Source organism: Pleurodeles waltl, chromosome 3_1 (genome assembly GCF_031143425.1).
Source record: "Pleurodeles waltl isolate 20211129_DDA chromosome 3_1, aPleWal1.hap1.20221129, whole genome shotgun sequence".
Lineage (NCBI taxonomy): Eukaryota > Metazoa > Chordata > Amphibia > Caudata > Salamandridae > Pleurodeles > Pleurodeles waltl.
The window spans coordinates 1,431,635,756-1,431,657,522 of record NC_090440.1 but is presented as its reverse complement, the minus strand read 5'-3'; the positions used below and the strand labels follow the sequence as shown (position 1 = coordinate 1,431,657,522).

General features: G+C 41.7%; 1 protein-coding gene across 3 annotated transcripts in view; it reads right to left on the bottom strand.

The window, feature by feature from the left end:
* The window catches only part of BUD13 (BUD13 homolog), a 133,385-nt gene that overhangs the window by 93,269 nt on the left and 18,349 nt on the right, over nt 1–21,767 (bottom strand). For 2 of the 3 annotated variants that reach the window (XM_069224954.1, XM_069224955.1), the window contains exons 2-3: nt 4,691–4,781; nt 204–288 (exon numbers count right to left, since the gene is read on the bottom strand). In XM_069224954.1, coding sequence (XP_069081055.1) covers nt 204–288; nt 4,691–4,781 — 176 coding nt within the window. Of the gene's footprint in view, nt 1–203; nt 289–4,690; nt 4,782–21,767 lie in introns of those variants that run through there. The other variant, XM_069224956.1, reaches the window with a different exon arrangement.

The window sequence follows — 21,767 nt, the reverse complement described above, 5'->3', positions numbered from 1 at the left end:
TTACACATAACAAACATTTCTCCATATGAACACAAGGGGCATGCTCAGCTATCTTTCCATCAAGTCACACCATAGGTGTCTTCTTAGATCATTTGCATCCACTGATGACATCTCACTATCAGCAGACAGCGAGGCTTCACTTGGGTGGATTTTCACAGCAGTGGTGTAATATTTAAACATGTACACTCAATGTGCATACCCACCTCCCAAGACCTTCCACTTGTTTCCACTCCGGAATTCCTCCATGAGCTTGATTTCCTTTGGACGCTCATCCACAAACTCTGCCACCTAAGTGAGACACCAGTCCACAGTTTATCAACTGGCGGAAAGAAGAGTATACTTCCACAGAGCCAAAGGGCAAAACAGTTAAAGCAGAATTCAAAGACAAAGTTGGGTAAACATGTATCACAGACACCACAGCCCACTGACAAGAAGGAAATTCGCACGTAGATTAGCTGTTGCAATTTAAACCAACACGGACGTTTTCTCTAGGCAGTGTGAGATACCGGACAAGCCTTTTCTAATACTTTTTTTTTTTTTTTTTTTTAAACTTTCCATCATCTCTTCTGGAACTGGAAGCAGATGTTCGTTCATTAAAGGACACAAGTGATCCCAGCCAATCTCATTTCTTGTTAAAAATAGGTTTATGCTGGTGGGAACACATACAGTATAAGAATTACCTATTCAGTGATTATCATTTCTTCATAAATATGGCAAACCAAGCTATTGATTGGTAAGTAGTTACCCTTACCAAGCAGAAACCTATAAATTCATAATACTCCATCAACTCATATGTATCTTGTCTTTCACCTCTATCACATTCATTCTCTGGTGGGTTTGGAATCTTGACAACCACATTATTTACGGAGGAACCAAAGTACTCCTTGTCACCTAGTTGTATGTCTGTAAAGGATATGACCTTTTCTCCACGGTTTTCACCAGCTTCCAGCCTCAGATGGGTCTGGTTTTCCATGTCTTGCAAATACTTAGTTTGCAAATCTACCTCCATTCTCAGGCTAAATGTCTCCCTGCCTCTCTCAAAGTTAGAGTTGCCAGCCTGCTCCAAGTCAACAGAACGCCAACTTTCCTTTTAAGCAAATATCAGTTTTTTTCATCCAAACGGTTCATGTTTAAGAAAGGACTCGAATCCCAGCACCACATTGTTTAACAAAATACCATGGATGAAAATAGCATGCCCCAGGACATTAAGCGATCCGACAAACCTACTACAGTAAACTGACATCTCCTGTTAGCTTTTGGCACCTTCTTTACTTAGCCATGCAAATCATTACCAAAATACTTTATTCATCATGATGCCATAAAAGCACAATACAAATATAATCAATACAGTAAAATAAAACAGACATAAAAGTACAAGATTACAGAAGTCCCATAGCACTTCCTTATGTAAGTGTAGCTTTGATCAAATTTAAAATAGCACAGCATATGTCAATCGAAGTTATTTTCTGTAAATATAATAATGGAGCATGATGTTGTTGAATGTTTTAGTGCGGAGAAGGGGTACCAAAAACCAACTGTGTGGAAAAAAAAAAAAGAAATTTTGCAAAATAAGATAAAGGACTCTTGCTTTGAGGTTGGGGTAAATTACAATACCATATGGGGAGCAAATCAAACCATCTGCCCTGTATCGGGAAAGCAACTAAAAAGTGCTAACTGTGGAGTCTAAAACTGGTAAGATATAATTTTGATTTTGCTAATTGTGGACAAGTTAAATACAGTTCAGTCCCTACAAAGCCACATAAGGGCTGAGTCCTCAAAGATTCTGCCTTCAAATAATGCATCCTATTCCTATATATGTTAGAAATATTTTTTTTCATTATATTTTTAGAAACTTTATTTAGGATCCTTGGGTTATCCTAATACTACAAGATACCCACGTCAGAAAAAGTAAGTTTCAAATAAAAACACCATTGAATTCGAAGTACATTCACAGGTCTATGGGGAAACCTTGATGCATACTTAAAAACTGAGTTGATGGCTTTCTGAAATTGCAAAGATCCAAAAGTTGACTAGATGAGACCACGTTGGCACATGAAAATGGATGGCTAAATAGTTACAATTTGTAACCTTATATATCAATGAGGTCATAATTATGTGTGTTTTCTAGGACCTGAGACTACAGTGTAAAACGTAGACATATTTGCTCTTAAGTCAAGCAGATTCATAAAGGAGGCATACCCATCCTACAAAAACAGCAGCCGTTTAGCTGTTCGTACAATAAGAACAGCATTGTCTGGACATAAGAGGACTGGGATAGGTAGCTTCCCAATTTGGGTCATATCTTTGCCACAAGTCATTAGGTAGTCATCAAGGCCATTTCTATATGAGAGAAAACGCATGTTTTGATATTCTTAAATATTATTAATGGTCCCTTCTACATCTGTAGGAATCTGCATTGTAAGTGTCTGCAAGCAATCTAGTTTGCAGTAAAGGCACTATAATCAAATAATTAAAATAAGCATCAACAGGCTTTTATCAATTATAGCAGACTTCTCTCAAACACACTTATCAATCAAAGATGTAATTTGCACTGTTGGGAATTCGTTAGTACGACGTACGTGCCATGCTGTGAAGGCCCACAAATTTTAAGTTGTGATGTTTTTCAACAGGTTATTGAAATGAGGTAAAGTTTGCTGTATTCAGTGAAATATTGTTTTAGCTTGTTTGGTGAATACCACACCATTTATCATAATTAGCTGTTGAAGTCCTACATGATTTTACAGTAAAAGCGCCAAGCGGGTACAGTGAGGCACTGGGATCTGAAGTATCAGAATTTTCCCCAATTCAGCTTTAATTGTTATCTGACTGGAATAGTGTTGCAAAGACTCAGAGTTTTGGGGGCGGGCATTTTAACACTGTCGCTACAAGACCAAAACCTAAAAATCCATTTCTACCCCTCCCATAAGAAACTGTTCTCGGTCCAGTCATGGCAGTGCTGCATTAATCAGCTCTCTTCCTCTTTCATGGTGTTGCAACAAAGACAGCTTTATTCTCCTATTACAATGTCAGTACATGACAGATCAGTTGTCCTGCAATGTCGGGTGCATAAGAATTAGTACAGCTTTTACTACACGATTACTACAAGATTTAATTATTGCTTTGGAAAAAAAAAAATCATCTGTTCTCTGCTATAGTGTAAAGTCATTACAAACAAAGGTGAACATTGAAATGGCAGTGCATAGAAATCACTATAGAGAAAATATATTGTGAAGAAATAAAACTGTAGGTAGCCACAACAAAATGAAGTAAAATGTTCTTATTTTGATATTTGTTGAAACATCGAATTAAAGGGTTTAGAGATGCTACAAAGGAGTAGTTGGGGTGATGTTAGTTATAAAGCAAGAGCTGGGCCTGCCCCTTCCACATGTCAGTATCAAAATACGTTCTACTTTGCTGGTAGACATTAGGTTCACAAGAACTGGGTCTCTGCTCCTTCGATGTCAGAATGAAAAAAAAAAAAAAACAGTTCTCTATTTACAGTTGTAAAGTCACCAGAATCCACTCTGTCTCAAACACATAAGGACCATAGGAAGCGGTTCTTCGGTCTTAATACATCAGTATAATAAAAACTACCACTACACATCCTTTCTAGCACTACTTGGTGCCTTGTAAGCAGACCAGAAATGCCTATAACAAACATGGGCAAATATATTCCAGGTTGCATTTATTTATGGTGGAAGAAAGACATAACTTCATCACTTTGAGGCTGGACATGATGATAAGACAGCCAAGGTCGAGCACCGTCCCTCTTCTTTTATGGATTCTCTGGCTGCAGTTTTGTCGAAACTGTGCTATCACTGACCTATTAATTTATTTAACAAATGCGCTTTTTTGTGGTAGTAATCTGTATGGAGAGTTTACACTTGATAAAACACAATTCCACTTTGACTATTTTAGGTGAAAATTAATTTAAAAACGAAAAAGACTTTTTTTAAATGTACTTACTGGAAAAAACAGAGTATCTCATATGGATATGCTGCTTAAGATCTTATCCAGAGCAGTACACTCGCCGGCAATTGCTACCCCTCCAATTTATTGTGATACCACTGTTAATTTGGAATGATGAGAAAGTATGCAAACCTTCGACAAATTGGGGAACATTTCTATAACTTCAGTATATCTTTTCCACTGATCCCCAACTGACTAACTGACTGCAGAATATGAGTGGGCGTAACTTGCGTAGTTTGATAACATGTAATTACAATAAATTGCCACAGAATCATGTAAGACTATGTGGGGAGTGTAACCTAGTATTTAGATTGATTTTCGTAGAGAAAAATGCACCCTTGCATCCAAAATTGGCCAGAAGATGCACTTCGCGTTAAAAAGATTGCACTAAATACAACAGCACATAGGCGGCCAACCAGCAGCTGTTCACATTAGCTAAGTTAATTGATCCTGTGCTCCTGCAGTAGTATTTTTGAGCCAAATTACTCATTACACAATCTCTTAATTTTCAGTAACTGTGCGCGAAAAGAGTAACACACGTTTTACCAGAACTGCTCAGATTACTCCAGTTTAATTAAACTTTTGCCCTGATCTACTGACGAATGGATGTAGTGACAAATCTGCGGAGCCTAGGGATTTAGCCACTCACAGACCTGTTCATTCTAAGCTTAAAGACAGTTAAGAACATTAGTAACTGTGTGTGTGATTGACATGTCCTTACCACCGGTAAATCCTCCTCCTCATCTACAGTGTTTTCCTGTTTGATGGCAGGCTCTTTCCACCCCTCTTCATCATCATCCACAATGCGCATGCTGTCGGAAGTAGAGCAAAAATAAATAAATCTTAGAAGATATTGATGCACCCTATTCGCAAATATGTTAAAAGCTCCATTATATTACATATATTTTAAATATAAAAGGTAAAAACTTAATAAAATACTTTAGTACATATGTCTATAAAATGTCAGTGAGTGATTAGTTGAAGAAACCTTATTTGCCTAAATCTTAAACGTTGCTTTCTTTTACTCTCTCCATTATTACCTCAAACTTGTTTTAAAACGATGATGCAGGGGTGTGGAATTTATTAAAATATCTACTTGTCCAGTGGACAGGTTGCTTCTCAAATCTACTTGTCCTGTAAAAAGATCTACTTGTCCCTTTGGTGCCATGTAGTGTGGCGACAAATTATGGCAGCAATCTCATTATGTAAGTGCTCTGATAATAGCCTCTCTGATTATGCCAGGGCTACTACCATAGTAGGGCTTGAATACTTGCAGTTTCAATCCCTACTGTAGCAATTTCCTTATTTTGCCACCTTTCTGCAGATCTGCATACTGGGGCTGGAGGAAGCAGTAAGCAATAGTTCCAGGGCTGGAACGCCTTTGAGTCTGCAAACCTACTAACCTGCATGTTTTAAAGATTTTTACCAGCTTCTCTCTAATATTTTCCCATAATAAGAAAGGTTGGACATTTACTCCGGACAATGGCAGAATTAGAACTTCTTCCAGGGTTGGGAAGAAAGTGGCTGGAGGGAAAATTAACTTGCAAATGCTCAACAGATTTTTACATGAGCAAATCTACACATCGTATTTACCCATGCTAAAATACAGTTCACAAATATTTTATAGGGGTAGGACATATACCATGGGTGCACTTTTGTGACTTTCTTTAAGAATTTGGGGCCACATATAGGTAGGTTCAGATTTGCGACCTGCAAATTGCGAGTCGCATAGCCGAATGTAGGATGGTGTCCCTGACACCATCTGTGATTCGCAAGGGCTTCGCAAATGCCCACCTCATCAATAATCATGAGGTGGGTCGCAATTTGCAACCCCCTCGCGAATGGCGGCCCTCACAGGGATGGTGGCCTGCTGGAGACAGCAGACCACCATGTCTGAGACTGCTTTTCAATAAAGCAGTTTTTTTTTTTTTTGTAATGCAGCCCGTTTTCCTTAAAGGAAAACGAGATGCATAACAAAAACGAAAAATGAAACGTTTTCGTTTCAGAGCAGGCAGTGGTCCGCAGGACCACTGCCTGCTCTGAAAAAATGTTTACAGTGACATTCACAATGGGGAAGGGGTCCCATGGGGATCCCTTCCCTTTTGCGAAAGTGTTAGCACCCATTTGAAATGGGTGCAAACTGCGATTGGTTTGCGTCTGCGTTCCCGGTCACAAAACAATCCAACATTGCACTGCGAGTCGCAATTAGGAAGGGAACACCCCTTACTAATTGCGAGTCGCAAACCCGTTTTGCGTTCGGTAACCAGGTTACTGAATCGCAAAACTGGGTTTGTGCATCGCAATGTGCTTTTTGCATGTCGCAAACAGCGAAAGTCGCTGTTTGCGACATGCAAAAAGCTACCTACATGTGGGTCTTGGTCCCTAATTAGATCTGGTGTTAAAGACATTTTGTTTTTATTAAACTTCTATTTCTCTCTCTTTCGGCCGGCTTTACTGTGAGTGATCGCATTCTGCTCTTCCACAAGGAGCATATTACCACACAAAGTAGTTTTGTTCAGTGTCAGGAACTACAGTGGCAATCAGTCACGTAACGAAACTGGAGGGTGCACCTTTGTAAAGAACATGGAGGAGCCCCTTCTCCAGACTCACTCAGGGCAGGTGCTGTGCTGAAGGGGCCCCCTGGAGGGGGGCTGCGGGGCCTTTGCTATGCCGTTGGTGGCAACGTGTGCTTTTAGAGTTCAAAAACTTTTTTTGGAGGGGGTTTGCCAGTTTTTGTTACAATGTTGAGGGCCTGGTATCTCCCACAACAATAAAGTGTTACAAAAGCCATGTCAAAACAAGACACGCATTGATGAAACTAAAAGACTTATAAAAAAATGTCAGATCAGTTGGCTTTGTCAGTGTTTGTTTATTTTCATGCTTCCCATAATCGTGTTGAAAATGGTTACACTGATTTTCCATTAGAAATATTTTTGGGAAATACTAGCATGCATCAACACATTTTACTAAATGACACTTAATTTGCATATAATCAGAGAGCATTCTGGGAGCATTATACTTAGCCTCATAGCCTAAACTTTTCAAACATGTGTATACACGTTTTTTTTTTTTTGTACTGGAACCAACGTCAGTAGTGAAGTGTGACCTTAAAACATTTATTTACAGCACTCACCCTAATAATGAAGGCTTTCAAATAATGAACCATAAATACAAGTCCGAACAGCTTTATCTTTTGGAAACACATTACCTCAACTGCAGAGAGTTCCACTCTTTGTAAACAGGCAGCCAAAAGGTTTGTGCTGCAGGGGTTTGGGCCTACTTGTCCCAAGGACAAAGTAAACATAAAAACTTGTTGCCCTTGACCCCAAACAAGATGTCCCGGGCGTCGGCCCGATAGGAATTCCACATCCCTGGATGGATGATGAAATCCAAAGAATATTATAGGAAACAACTTCAGGGTCTAGTTCAAAATGGTAACATACACTTTCCGGTATTCACAAACTGCACTTTTATAGTACTTTACACTTCTGCAGAAAGTCCAGCACTACACATGGACAATCATTGGTACTACAACATCCTACCATAACAAATACATTTTGGACATACCAAAAAAATATAAGTTACCACAAAAGTGCTGTTTGTGAATACCACTTTGTAGTAAGTTTGGTAATACTACAAAACTAACTACAAAGTGCAGTTTATGAATCAGACCCATAAAGTTTGACATCATTAGAAAACAAACTTTCATTCATGTAGAGTGACACTGGAAGCCACAATGACACAGAAAAATACAAAGTTACTAATATCAGAGCAAAAAGTAAAAAACTCATAGATGTTCTTTTTACATTATTACAAATAAACTTGCCTTCAAATCGAGTACCCCGTTTTGATGATCCTAATTCAATACGAAAATAGATAAATAAGGAGTGCCACATAGAAAATACTTCATTATGCATAAATGCCTTACAGACTAGCATTGTATTTATTATAGTACATCAACACTTAGTTAATATGAACAACCTTACATCATCCAAAACAGATTTCCTCTGCTATTAAATACCACACCACAAAAACCAATGCCACAAAACATCCCCTGCCTGCTGTATCCCACCAACTTAACACCCTATTACTAAATGTGTAGTTATCTTGGATCTGTCATACATACGCTCTTATTTAATGCAAAAAAACTAAATGTGAAAAACATGGTTTAACACTGAGCTATCTGTTGCTTAACACAAGGTCCAGAGCACAGGCACACCGCTTGCCATGCTTTTATTTATTTTTTATTCTGTTACCTAGAGGAAGGCCAAATCTGGCAATTACTCGGGCATAGATTTGCACAGAAGGGCAACAATGATGTAAATACGTTCCTATGGCATGAGAGATCATGCAACAATTTGTTAGCAGAACCAGTCCTACTATTCTCATGCTTATTAACATCCTTGTAGCCTATACAAGTTCAAAACTGCCATGTGCCCAAAAGGGAGACTTACTACGTCCAAAACTGTTCTACTAAATAATTGGCCAATTGTAATATCTGTATTTAATCACTGCTCCATCTTCACCACTGACTCCACTTTGCCTAGCTGCACGCCGTCACATTGATGATCACCAGCTTCATTTTGATTACAGACTCCATTTTGCCAGTAACGTAGCTTTAGACACCATGCAGGTATTTTTTTGTGCACGTTAGGCAATGTGTTTTTCGCTTATGTTTTCACTCTGTGTCCTCTTTCTCATCACAGGCTAGGAGATAATATGGGGGGGGGAGTCAGAGAGATAAGGATGTACTAGGATGATGTTAAGGGTACGGCAGGGAACAGTTTAGTTTTGGAGAAGCACCTTGGGATTTTGGCCAGTCCTAATGCGTTCTTTTCAAAACTGACCTGACATATCCAGCATTTTGAAGAACAATTCACATGATGGGAGGGTTTTTTCTAGAATTCTCCTCTCTGGCTTGTTTAAGGTATCTAAGAGACTAAAACCAGATTGACCGGGAAGCGGATTGCACTCGAGCAGAACTGGGACGCTGGTGTCTGCTGTTTTTCCCTAAAAGGAAGTTCTCTCCTCACGGGCGACTGGGTTCATGACCTGTTGCTGCTGGCAAAGAGATGAAGCGAATTCAAGGTTGCCCCATGGTGATGAATGTTTAACTTACTTTCAGCTTTGCACTGTGCACACACACACACACACACACACATTGTATGTATATATAAAATGCTGTTTATAGATTGAAGTAGAATATCCTTAGCGCATGTTTTCAAGATTAAAAAATAATCACTGCAATGAAATCATAATGATGTGCACTTTTGGTTGTACACTTTCAACAGTCTTCTTCTGCGGACCTTGCAGTGTGTTTTAATAAATGCAATTCTCAGACTGTGTTGTATTTCATAAATTCCTTTCAGTGTCTGTGCATTTGCTCTTGGTCTGTAGTGAAGCAAAACACCACTGGACAACAGTATTCTGGATGAACATAGCCTAAGCCGTGTGTGTTCCTAACAAACTGTTCAATGCTCGGGCTCCCGGACAAATGGTGGTTCGCATTCTGTTGCGAACACTACAACATAAATATTATTTGTGAGGTCTATCATATGAAGTGCATTGTAATTTCATTTCAATCATGAGTTGCACGTAACAAAGCAACTTACTCATTTTTGCATGTTGGGGGCCCTTTATTTAATCTTGATTTGTCACAGAGCAGATTAATGCCCAAATGGTTTCAACTGACAATGGATTTATCACTCGAGTGAAAACATGGTTAGGGCCTCAGTCACTGCATATTCTATAATCTGCAACCATGAGGTGGTCAAACTGACTTAACATTTAAAGACAAATACTGTGACTGCATCTGGAGGGTGATTTCGGAATATATCCCGGCTACAAGTCTCCAGTGAACGCTGCAGCATCTCCAGGGTGGATCATAGCAAACAAAATCTGACAACTGCCTCCCACTGGTAACTCTTGAGGATCAAAGGGTAAATTTAATTTACCAGCTGAGAATTAGGCTACACCTGTAACTGCTCGTTTGACCAGTCTCCTGTTCTTTCAACTCACTACCTCTTGGTTTTTAGATTTAATCAAACACATTCCTCCCAGACACAACTAGATTGCTCATCAGCCGACCGAATGGTCTACCCACAGGTGACCTGTGCATAGTGACTCTGCCTCACTTAAATAGAACTCACTGTATTTACTGGTAGCTGAGCCCTGTCCCAGTGGTTAGGTCGCGGGGTTTAGGTTCTATTCTTTCTGTGTTACCTCTGAGTGGTATTTCCTGGTAGCTCTGCACTTAAGCCAGGAGTCAGGATTCCGTTGTTCCTATTGTACTTCCTGGTGGTTTAGGATGGCCACCAGGGGTTAGAATTCTGCCACTCTTCGCTGAGTACATATTGTACTTCCTTGTGGATTAGCCAGGAGGTAAAATATGGGAGTTTAGTTCCTGTAGCTTCTGGGGTTACTGTATGTAGTAAGTAACTGATACTATTATAGGTAGATGGAAGCTATATACTTGCATGACCACCCATATGTTCATTTTGCAACCTCATGCACAACCACCAGAATGTCTGCCAAGCTTGCATAACCTTTTAAGGGAATACTCTGACAAACTGTTACATAAAGCTGTCAAATAGACTGAATGCATGCAATCAACTTACAAATGATGTTAAAATAATGCAATAAGCAGCATAACAACTGTAACTCAGTTCACATGACAACTGTCTCTGATATTCTGTTTCACTTGGAGCAGCGCAAAATCCGCCCACTGTGGCACTTTGTTGGGGGTATAAAGTTCTATATAGATGCAAATACAAAAACAAAAAAAAATTCAAAGTTCCAAATAGTGTGATGCCCCAATAGGACTCAAAACTCACAAACTTTGACCTTCACTAATAAGAAACTACACAATAAATATGCATTTTAAAAATGCATACCAGCATGACAGGCTAGCTTTGGGCTGACTCAGGACAGTATGCTACCTGCCAGCACAGTGCTACAGCACCTCAAACAGGGGTAGAAAGTATTATATAAATGCTGGTACCATCCAATATCACACCAATGCATGTAAGAAATAATGTAGGCACTAGAGAAAACAAAGCACACTACCCTTCGTTGCCAATCTTTACAAAGACAGACAAAATTGCATTTTAGCCTTACAGATATACTCAACCAATGCTTGTGGACTATATTCACGCCACTGATAAACATGGTAAAGGTTCTATTGTTCTAAGCACTCGATTTTGTGACCATGCTAGGTTCACTGCTGTAATTTGTACTTTTACGTGTTAATATTGTATTCAATTAACACATAACTTGTACAAGTTACTTACCGTCGGTAACTAAATATATGGTAGAGACATATTCTAGTTGCAGATTCCTTACCTTAGAATTTCCCCCAGGCATCAGACTGGATCCGGAGATTTTTCTTCGAGCAATACCCTTGCGTGTCGGTAGGTGGCGTTGGTTGACTCTGCAGGTGTCGTCACTGTGAAGACATCAAGAGTAGTACATAGACGCCACCTCAGCGCAGAGACATCAGTTTATTATAATGATTTTCCACGCCAAAGCGCAGAGCCGCTAAGAACACCGAGATTGGTGCGCCAAAGCTAAGGACCTGAAGGGGGAATCCATGTCCCTAGAAATCAGTTCGCAAGTGGGAAGGATGGGTGGGTCGGTAAGGAATCTGCAACTAGAATATGTCTCTACCAGATATTTCGTTATCGAAGGTAAGTAACTTGTACATCTGATAGAGAATTCTAGATGCAGATTTCTTAACTTAGAATAGATATCCAAGCCAAGCCATCCTCGGAGGTGGGCTGCAAAATAAGACCATACTATAAAGTCCTGCCGTCCCAACGGAACTGACTGTCCAGGCAGTAGTGTTTAGCAAATCTGTGCAGGGATGCCCATGTAGCTGCCTGGCAGATATCTAGGACAGGGAATCAGCGTGCTAACGCAGTGGAAGCAGCAGTTGCTCTAGTGGAATGAGCACGCAAGCCACCAGGGGGTTGCTTCTTGGCCAAAGTGTAGAACATCTTGATGCAAAGAAGTACCTATCAAGAGATGGTATGTTTTTGCACCTCCTTCCCCTTTCTTCGCACCCACATACCCGACAAAGATTTGATGGCCTGTTTTGCTTTCCTTCTCTTATCTTATCTTATGACCGAGCTGACAAAACCTCTCTGGAATGCACTTCTTAGTTTAAAGAAGACATTTATTATTATTACTTCACCACGAGGTATCTGAAAGACGAGATTAGTAGGTTGGAAGCACACGTTTAAAAGTAGTCGCAGCAATGAAAGCAAAATATATCAAAGTACTTCTCAGTTGCAATGTACACAGCAAATACATGTGATTATATTATAGCATAACTTCAAAGCAAAGCATAAAAGTCAAAATTGCATCACCGTAGGGCCTATCACTCCGCTTCATCTTTCTGAGGTCTGCAAGTTGATGGCTCCAGTTCAACTGCAAGAAAGATTTTCTACCCAAATGGGAGACAGGAAACAGACGTCCGTTCCGGTCTGAAGTCAAGATGTTTTTCCCCCTCGCTGTTGCCCAGGGCCATCGTTAAAAGCAAACTCAGTGTGAGAACCGAATAAACTTGGAGTGGCCAATTCTCCAAACTTCACTTGTTCCCAGACTGGATTGAGAGGTAAACACAAAATCTGCGTGCTCTTATCAGCTAGGGTTTGGTGTGAAAAACACAGCTTGGTCTATCATGTGGAAAAACACAGCTCATCTGCAATGTCTCAACTGTAATGCCCAACTCCACGTTAAAGCCAATAGGCAGCTAACCTAAATACCAAACGTAATGTCGAATGCCATGTTAATGCCAATAGGCAGCTGACCTACATACCAAATGTAATGTCTAATGCCATGTTAAAAGCCAATAGGCAGCTAAACGGAATACAACATGTAATGTGCTACTGGTGAACATTAAGCAACTAAAATGCGCAGTGGTGAAACACAAAGTCATTGGTCAAACACAATTAATAGCATAACATGGTCCAACCGGAAATCTTTAGAACGATGAAGATAGAACACCAATGCTCTTTTTGGGTCCAGACGTTGGGGTGTCTCATCCTCATGGGAAGGATGTGGGGGTGCCTAAAAAGTAGGCAGGGTGATGGACTGGCCTACATGAAAAGGCATAACCTTGGGAAGGAAGGAAGCCTTAGTGTGCACAGACAAGAATGGAGGTTTGGATGAAAGAGCCTAAAGCTCACTCACCCCCCCACCCCCGAGAGCGGAAGTGACGGCAACAAGAAAGACAGTCTAGAAAGTGAGGAGCCATAAGGGGCAATTGTGCATCGGCTCAAAGGGAGTACACATAAAATAAGTAAGGACAAGATTGAGGTCCCACTGAGGCATGATAAATGGAGTGGGAGGAAATAAATGGGTGAGATCTTTTAGGAATCTACTAACAATAGGAGATTTAAAGCTTGAGGGCTGATAAGTAACCTAAGAAAGGCCAAAATGGCAGATAAATACCTTTTAAGAGTGCACAAAGCAGAGCCCTGCAGGGCCAAAGAAAGAATGAATAAAAGAAACTCTGATAGAGGGGCAGAGAGGGGAAATCAACAGATTTGTTGGTGCACCACGCCACAAATTTATACCAATGACAGGTGTATACCGTTTTGGGGAAGGGGGTCGCCTGGCTGCGAAGATAACATCAGAGACTTGGGGTGGAAGATCAAAAGTCGTCAACTGTCGCCGCTCAATCTTCACGCATGAAGGCGGAGATTGGATAGGTTCGATGGAGAACCGTCCCCTGCTGCTGCGACATAAGCGCTGTTTGAAGAGGCAGTATGAGTGGAGGATCGATGGCCATACTCACTAGCTCTGAATACCATACTCTGTGCCCAGTCCGGAGCCACCAAGATGACTTGGGCCCGGTCGTTCCTAATCTTCTTGAGAACTCTGGGCAGAAGTGGTACAGGCAGAAAGGCGTAAAGGAGGGCGGAGTTCCACTCTAGACGAAAAGCATCTCTGAGCAAGTGCCGCCTTGAAAACTCCAATGTGCAAAACAGCTAACATTGTGCGTTCTCTGCAGAGACAAACAGATCTAACCAAGGCTCTCCCCACTGCTGAAAGAGACCTTGCGCCACATCCGGATGGAGACGCCATTCGTGATCAGCTGTGCATCAATGGCTGAGTTAGTCCGCTTTGGAGTCGAGAAAACCCGTCAGATGTTGAACCACCAAGGTAACGCCCTGATGTTCCAGCCATGTCCAGAGGTGTAGTGCCTCCTGACAAAGGGTCCAGGACCTTACTCTGTCCTGTTTATTCCAGTACCACATGGCAGTAGTATTGTCCATGAACACCTGCACTACCTTTCCTTTGAGAGAGGGAAGAAATGCTTTCAATGCAAGCCTGATCGCCAGGAGCTCCAGAAGGTTGGTATGGAGCCCAGTGGCCTCTGATCTCCACCTCTCCTATGTGGCCACCTCAACCCAGAAGCGACACATCTGTCACTATAGATCGATCTGGTTGGGGAAGGGAGAGGGATCTGCCATGGACCCAATGCAGATTCGAAAGCGACCACTGCAGGTCTTTCGCAGTCCCCTCCGAGGTCGGGACCAATGTCGAAGAGATTCTCCTGATGCCGCGCCCACTGGAACTTCAAGTCCCACTGCAGAGCCTGCATATGCCATCTGGCATGTGTCACTAGCAGGATGCAGGAGGCCATGAGGCCCAGCAGCCTCAGAGTCAGTCTCACCGAAACCCAAGACAGAGGCTGAAAGATCGGAATAATAGCCTGAATATCTTGGACTCACTTTTCGGGAGGATAAGCCCGAAACTGCACTGTGTCCAGAACAGCTCCAATGAAAGGGAGCATCTGAGACGGAGTCAGGTGTGACTTTGGCACATTGATAGTGAACCCCAGCGCGTGCAGGAGGCTCGCCGTAGTCTGAGGCTGGGAGGCGACTTTCTGGGGAGAGTCCGCCTTCAACAGCCAGTAGTCAAGGTAGGGTAAAGACTGAGACCCCTAACCTGCGCAGATGAGCTGCAACCACCGCCATCATTTTCGTTAACACCCGAGGGGCGTTGGTAATGCCGAAGGGGAGCACGGTAAACTGACAGTGCTCGTGACCTACCACGAATCATGGGTAACGTCTGTGGGCAGGCAGGATGGGGATGTGGAATTAAGTGTCCTGCAAGTCCAACACTACCATCCAGTCTCCTGGGTCTAAGGCAGACAGAACCTGAGCCAGGATAAGCATTTTGAATTTCTCCTTCTTGAGGAAGTAGATGAGGTCCCAACGATCCAGGATAAGACATAAGCCCTTGTCCTTTTTCGGCACCAGAAAGTAGCGGGAATAACAACCACGACCTACTTCTGGCACAGAGGTCTTCTCTATAGCTCTCTTGGCCAACAGAACCACAAATTCTTGGCGGAGAAGTGGCAAATGATCCTCCGGAAGTTGGCTGAGTGATGGAGGCATGGCCGGTGGGGCAGATTCGAAAGGGAGGGAATAGCCCTTTCGAACTATCTGCAAAACCCACCTGTCCGTAGTGATGGATTCACAGCGGGGCAGGTGATGGTGAATCCTGCTGCCAACTGGATGGGAGTGAGGGGACAGACTAGAAGGGTTTGGAGGATGCAGCAGGTGAAGGGGTGGACTGGGCAGACCTCTGGTCCCCCTGTCCCACGACCACGTGGGATTACGTTTCCCCATCCACACAGTGACTGAACAGCATGGGTGGCACGGTGGTTGGGTGGGGAATGCGACAGGGAGCCCCTTCCGTGGTCACGAAAGGGTCGAAAAACAGACTGCTGGAGGTGAGGGGCAGCGGAAAGCCCAAGGGACCGAGCCGTAGCCCAGGAATACGTGAACCTCTTAAGGCAGAGTCCACCTTGTCTCCAAAGAGACGGAGTCATCAAAGGGCATGTCCATGAGAGACTGTTGGACATCCCCTGAAAAAACAGAAGTACGTAACCAGGCTTGGCGTCTCAAGGTCACCGTCGTAGCAACCTATCTGCCCAGAGAGTTGTTTGTGTCCAGGCCCCATCGAGGACAGAGGTGGCGTCAGCAGACGCTGCTCTGACTCCTAGTCAGGGATAAGAATCGGGTCAACGTCGATAATGAGCCCTAACAACATCGGGAGGGTTGACAATTGAACAGGCGCTGGGGAACGGCATCGGTGCGGATCAGCAAGCGGATCCGGAGGGGACCTCAGTGGCCGGAACTGAAGCCGCCGGTGCGGAACACGAAGGCCCCTCGACCAAACCCTGTGGGCCCCAAGGCACAGTATCGGGGTAGGTCCGCCCAAAACTGAGGTGCATTGCCACATAGAACTCCAAGCTGGGCAGGAGTTGTTCCGGCTCCCGGAAATTCGGGGAAGCGCAGAGCAGACCCAGAAGCAGGCTCCGAGGACAGAGGCCTTGAGCGTCGGCGCTCCTCCAGCAGCGCATCAGCCGTGCGACAGGGTGAAGTCGAAGCGTGACAGGACCACTTCTTCTTCTTACCTGTGCCCGAAGATTTGGAGTAAGACGAATGAGGATGGTTCCGTGAACGGTCTCGAGACCTTCCTCTTGAGCGAGAACGGGACCTACGCGGAGTCAGACACCGGCACTAGGAGCACGACTTCGGGTTGTGGTCGCAGGAACACAAACAACCCCGATGCGGATCAGTCACCGGTCTTCGGGGACACCCTCGACAAACCAAAAAAAACTCGACAAAAGGGTCGAAGTTGGTCAAAAAGAGACCGCAGTAGCTCTCACTGATCAGGGTGTGGCACGGAAAGAAAAGAACTGACGTCACTGCGCTGAGGCGCGTATATGTACTACTCCTGGCGTCATCACGGCGACTATGACGCCAACGACACCCGCGGAGTCGACCAACACCACCTACCGACGCACAAGGGTATTGCTCAAAGAAAATATCTTCGGATCCAGTCGGACACCTGGGGGAAATTCTAAGGTAAGAAATCAGCAACTAGAATATGTCTCTACCAGATTTAAAGGTTCCTTAGAAGAGGGTTCCCAAGAAATCAACCTACCTTTTCCTTTAAAAAAAGGTAACTTAGTTTGAAGGCAGCTTTCATTCCATTACCTCATAATTATATTACAAGAATGGAACACCCGTATTTATCTCACACTCATTAAAAGGAGTCGCTTACTGACTATATCAAGATGCTTTAACACAAAAAACATTCATGGTTTGGTGACAAATATCCTCTATTTTGCACTTCATTAAGCCACTTTGCATCCAACTGCTCTCCACGTCTCTGCTATTCAGCCTTCCAGTCTCACTCTGTCAGAACCAAAGCTTGAAAACAAGGACTCTAGACTCAGTGCAAATGTTAAAAATTAAAATAAGCAGGGAATGGTTAGAAACAACAATCCCAAATAACCTTGTTTGGCATGCCTTTGCTGACAGAAATTCAAATTTTTTGGTCATAAAAAACAATCGTCCGACATCCAGATTCTGGGTATGGAAAGCAATTTTGAGATCATCCTTAATGAATCAATCAGTGATGGGGGAAGCTGTTGTAACTATGTTCTATGAATATTGGTAACCATGTTTTGTTGTATTCATGGAACACTGATTACATCATCACTGGAATGTGTAAAGAGGCAATTGATAAGTGACTCGAGTGGAGAAAGGCAACAAACCAGCTGGCTTAGATGGGGGTTAATAATTTTGGACTTAAATAAAGAACTCATAATTAACTGGTGCCGCCTACATAATTATTACGCTTTTATATTTTGGCGACAAGTGACATCCAACAGGAAACGCTGGAGGTGAAGGAAATTGCATAGTACATCACCAAAGGAAGAAACCCTAACATAGCAGATCCACCTAATGGACGGTGAAATTCTTAAAAAAAAAAAAAAAACGAATCAGAATTATAACTGTGGATACCTGTGCAATGCCAGCAAATCCTCCCGCCCTGCAGCTTGCACATTGGGACTAGCGCGAGCTCGACGCAGCACCAGCACCCGCACTTCGACCGGACACTCTTTTGTCTAACGTGTGCCCAGCGCGAGTACCTCAACGCTGTACTCTGACGTTTTGTGCGTTGTTACCACAGGGAGAACGACTCAGCTGCCAGAGCTACCTGGCAACAACATCTTTAAAAAAAAAAAAAAATGTCAGATGAGCATTTCTTACGGTGACACGCACACTGACACGCGTGTCCACTGGCAAGTGTGTCGTGTTCACATGGTGATACGCACACCAACAAGCCTGTCCACACAGTGATATGCAACTCATTAAAACTACATTTCCACAATATTTACTTGGAAGAAAAGCATATCCACATGGTGATACAAACATGGGTAAGGATACATTTTAAAACTTCTTATTCCTGTAGGAAAAGCGTATCCACACTGTGATACGCACACCAATAAGACTATATTTTCACAGATTTATTCTGGAGGAGACAGAAATTACACATCACCCCAAGAGTATAAAGTAGTATAGTGGGTTGTATGGTGAGGAGTGCTAAAGAGAAACTTTATACTTTATCATATATTTGGGTCTGCACATTTCTAGGCACTGTTATTTTTTTAGGTATTCTCTGAGGAAAATCTTACAGTTTATGATGCAGAACGTTCCAGCAGCACCATTCTTTTTAATATCACCAGGTGATCCCTCAGTACATTTGCAGGAATGGAGATAGTTTTCAACAGTTATGCCAAGGGTGCCCAGGTATGTGGGACATCACTTAGTACAGAGAGGAAAATGTCTTTATTGATGCATTGTTTGGGTACAGAAGGGCAGGAAGTATTTGAAAATCTTCCTGATTTAAAGGATAATGATGCAGCGGATCTTAATAAATATGAAATTTGTATTACAAAATTTGATTTACACCACTTGTCCAAGGTGAGCACAGTACTTGAACGCTATCAATTTGGGAAAAGAATACAATGGCAAGATGAACAGTATTTAACTGAACTGCATGAACTAGCCTTGATGTGTGCATTTGGTAATTCATATGAAGAATGAATAAGATCAGTTTTCGCTAGGATGCTCACTAGAGAAACCAAAAGGAAAATATGTGGCAGAAGGGCAACCCCTCCTTGAATGAGGTTTTGGCAATTGTGAAAACAAATGAAAACTCGAAAAAGTGTGTTGAGCTTCTTTATGATGCCATCTCAAACAAAGATAATGGTGATAGAGAGGAAAATACTGTGATAAAAAGGGTACAAAGCAATGCGGTGGAGAGTAAAGTAAAAACACAGGAGAGTAAAGGTAACATGAAACCAGAGAAAATATTTACAGAAAAATGTTTTAAGAGAGGGAATATTGGACATATAGCCAACAATAAAGATTGCCCGGCTTGGAAAATAGTTCGCAAAACCTGTGCAAAGAAAGGTCACTTTGCAAAGTGTTGAAGGCCAAAACATGGTAAAAAATAAAATTAAAATAAAAATAAAAAAAAGAGATTGAATATGAAGAGGATGCCCCCCCTCCCAATGGCCCGATGGAAATAATATTGGTAAACGGGCAAGAGGTTAAGATTTTGTTGGACTCGTGAGCTAAGATAACATTGATACCTAAAATATTTTATGATCAATGTTTGAAAGGTAAAGTCAAGATGATGAAACCGGATATTAAACCCAAAGGATACGGAGGAGAACAAATTAAATTGCTAGGTTATTTCTGGGGTACCATCAAATTTAAAGAAAGATTAATACCAGCGAAAATATATATTTCTATTAAAGTAGACTCATTGATTAGTTGGTGTCACCAACGTGACTTATATGTGTATTTAGATCCTAATGAAAGTCATTCAGTCAAACTCAGAGAGATCCCGAAAATTGAGAGTGTGTCAGAAGATGGGAGGTGTGTGGGTAAATAGATTTCTGTAATTGTTCGGAAGGATTTGGGCTGTCTTAAGAATGACATACATGAGATCAAACATAAATCTAATGCTCAACCTGAAGATGCAAAAATGAGAGGAGTTCCAATAGCAATAAAATAGAAGATGAGGGAAGAAACAGAAAAGTTGGTTTAGGATGGTATTATTCAAGAAGTTGAAGCCTTGGAATGGGTAGCATCTGTAGTGATGGAATGGAAAGCTAATGGAGATGCCAAATTATGTGTTGACTTGTGAGAATTTAACAAGTCGGTAATTGTGGATCATCATCTACTTCTTGATATTGGAAAAATGCTATGCTCATTGAATGGTGCCAAACATTTCTCTACACTTGATCTAAGGTCAGCACACCAACAGACAGAATTACACACCCTTCATCTTAAGAACTCATCACTTTTATTTCACCGTTTGGTACATTTAAATTCCTCAGGATGCCATTTGGCTTAATATCGGCAGCCTCAGTATTTCAACGAGAAATGGAAAAAATTGTGTGTGGAATAAAAGCGGTGAAGATATATTTAGATGATATCTTAGAGTTTGGGGCTGATTTGCCTGAACATGATGAGAGATTGGAAGAGGCGTCTCTAAAATCATGTATTTAGGTAATGAAATATCGGATAGGGATATTTGACCTAGAGCTGGAATGGTAGATACTATTAAGAATTTACCAACCACCAAAAATGCATGGATGAGTTAGTAAAATGATTAACGATGGCTAAGTTTTACAAGAAGTGAGTGCCCAAGTTTGCAGAAATTACAACAAAAATTTAAGGAGCTTGTTAAGTAAAGGAAAATAATTTCGCTGGTGTGAACAATATGACAGCAAATTTCGACACATCAAGAAGAGTTTGGAGAATGCATCAGACTTCGGCAGTTTTGACACCAATAATAAAATCATAATGACATATGCTACTGCTAGAGGCCCAGGTGCTGTGATGATGAAAAAAATCATATGGGATAACAAGAACTATACTTTTCATATTGAGGAGTTTGAGAGGAGCTGAGTGCAATTACTCAGCAGTGGAAAAGGAGGTGCGAGGAGTAAACTGGTCTGTGAGAAAGTTAAGGAAATTTCTGCGAGGATGCAAATTTGAAATAATTACTGATCATAAGCCACTCCAGAAAGTATTTATGAAAAAAGGAATTGACTTGGTGTCACATATGATTTGGAATGGGCTGTAGCTTTGCAAGAGTTGGAGTATGAGGTGTCATATATTCCTGGAGTCTTGAATGTACAAGCGGACTGTCACGCAGGGCTCTGTGGGGAACAGAATAGTGAATAAACTGATGTTTGGGATGAGAGTCATGGAGATTATTTTGCTGATCAAGACTCTGAAGAAGAATTGAATGTATGTGTGGTAACGAATGCAGTAGTTCATGAGACAGAATGGAAAAATTAGTTATTAAAAGATGAGATTTTACAGAAAGTCATGGCAATGATACATAAGGGATGGTGTATCAAGCAGCAGTGTGATAAGGGTTTGCGAGTTTTTTGGCAGGTGAGAAATTAATTATCTGTTGTGGAAGGGTTATTGATGAGGGTAGGAAATTAATTTCACCTTACAGTTTAAATAAAAAACTGGTAGATCACATAGACAACAACTGACCATAATATTTGGAACCTTAATAGACTTTTCCTTGGAATCATGTAACAGTGGTTTACCTGAATTGAATTTAGATAGGAATGTAGAGGTAAGACCAAGAAGAAATGTCAAGAAACCAGTGTATTTGCAAGACTATGTGTAATCAGTTCTAGCATTCATTTTTAGAGAATGGACAGTTACTTGTATATAGGTGTTCATTCAGATATACTTTTTATATTGTAGTATATTTTGTTCTGATATACTGTTATTGTAGTAAAGTTCATAATGTTTTTTTGATGTGGGTATTTGGTGAGGGAGGTGATGTGGTAACTAAGTTCTATGAATGTTGGTAACCATGTGATGATGTATTCATGGAACACTGAATACATCATCATTGGAATGTGTAAAGAGGCAGTTGATAGC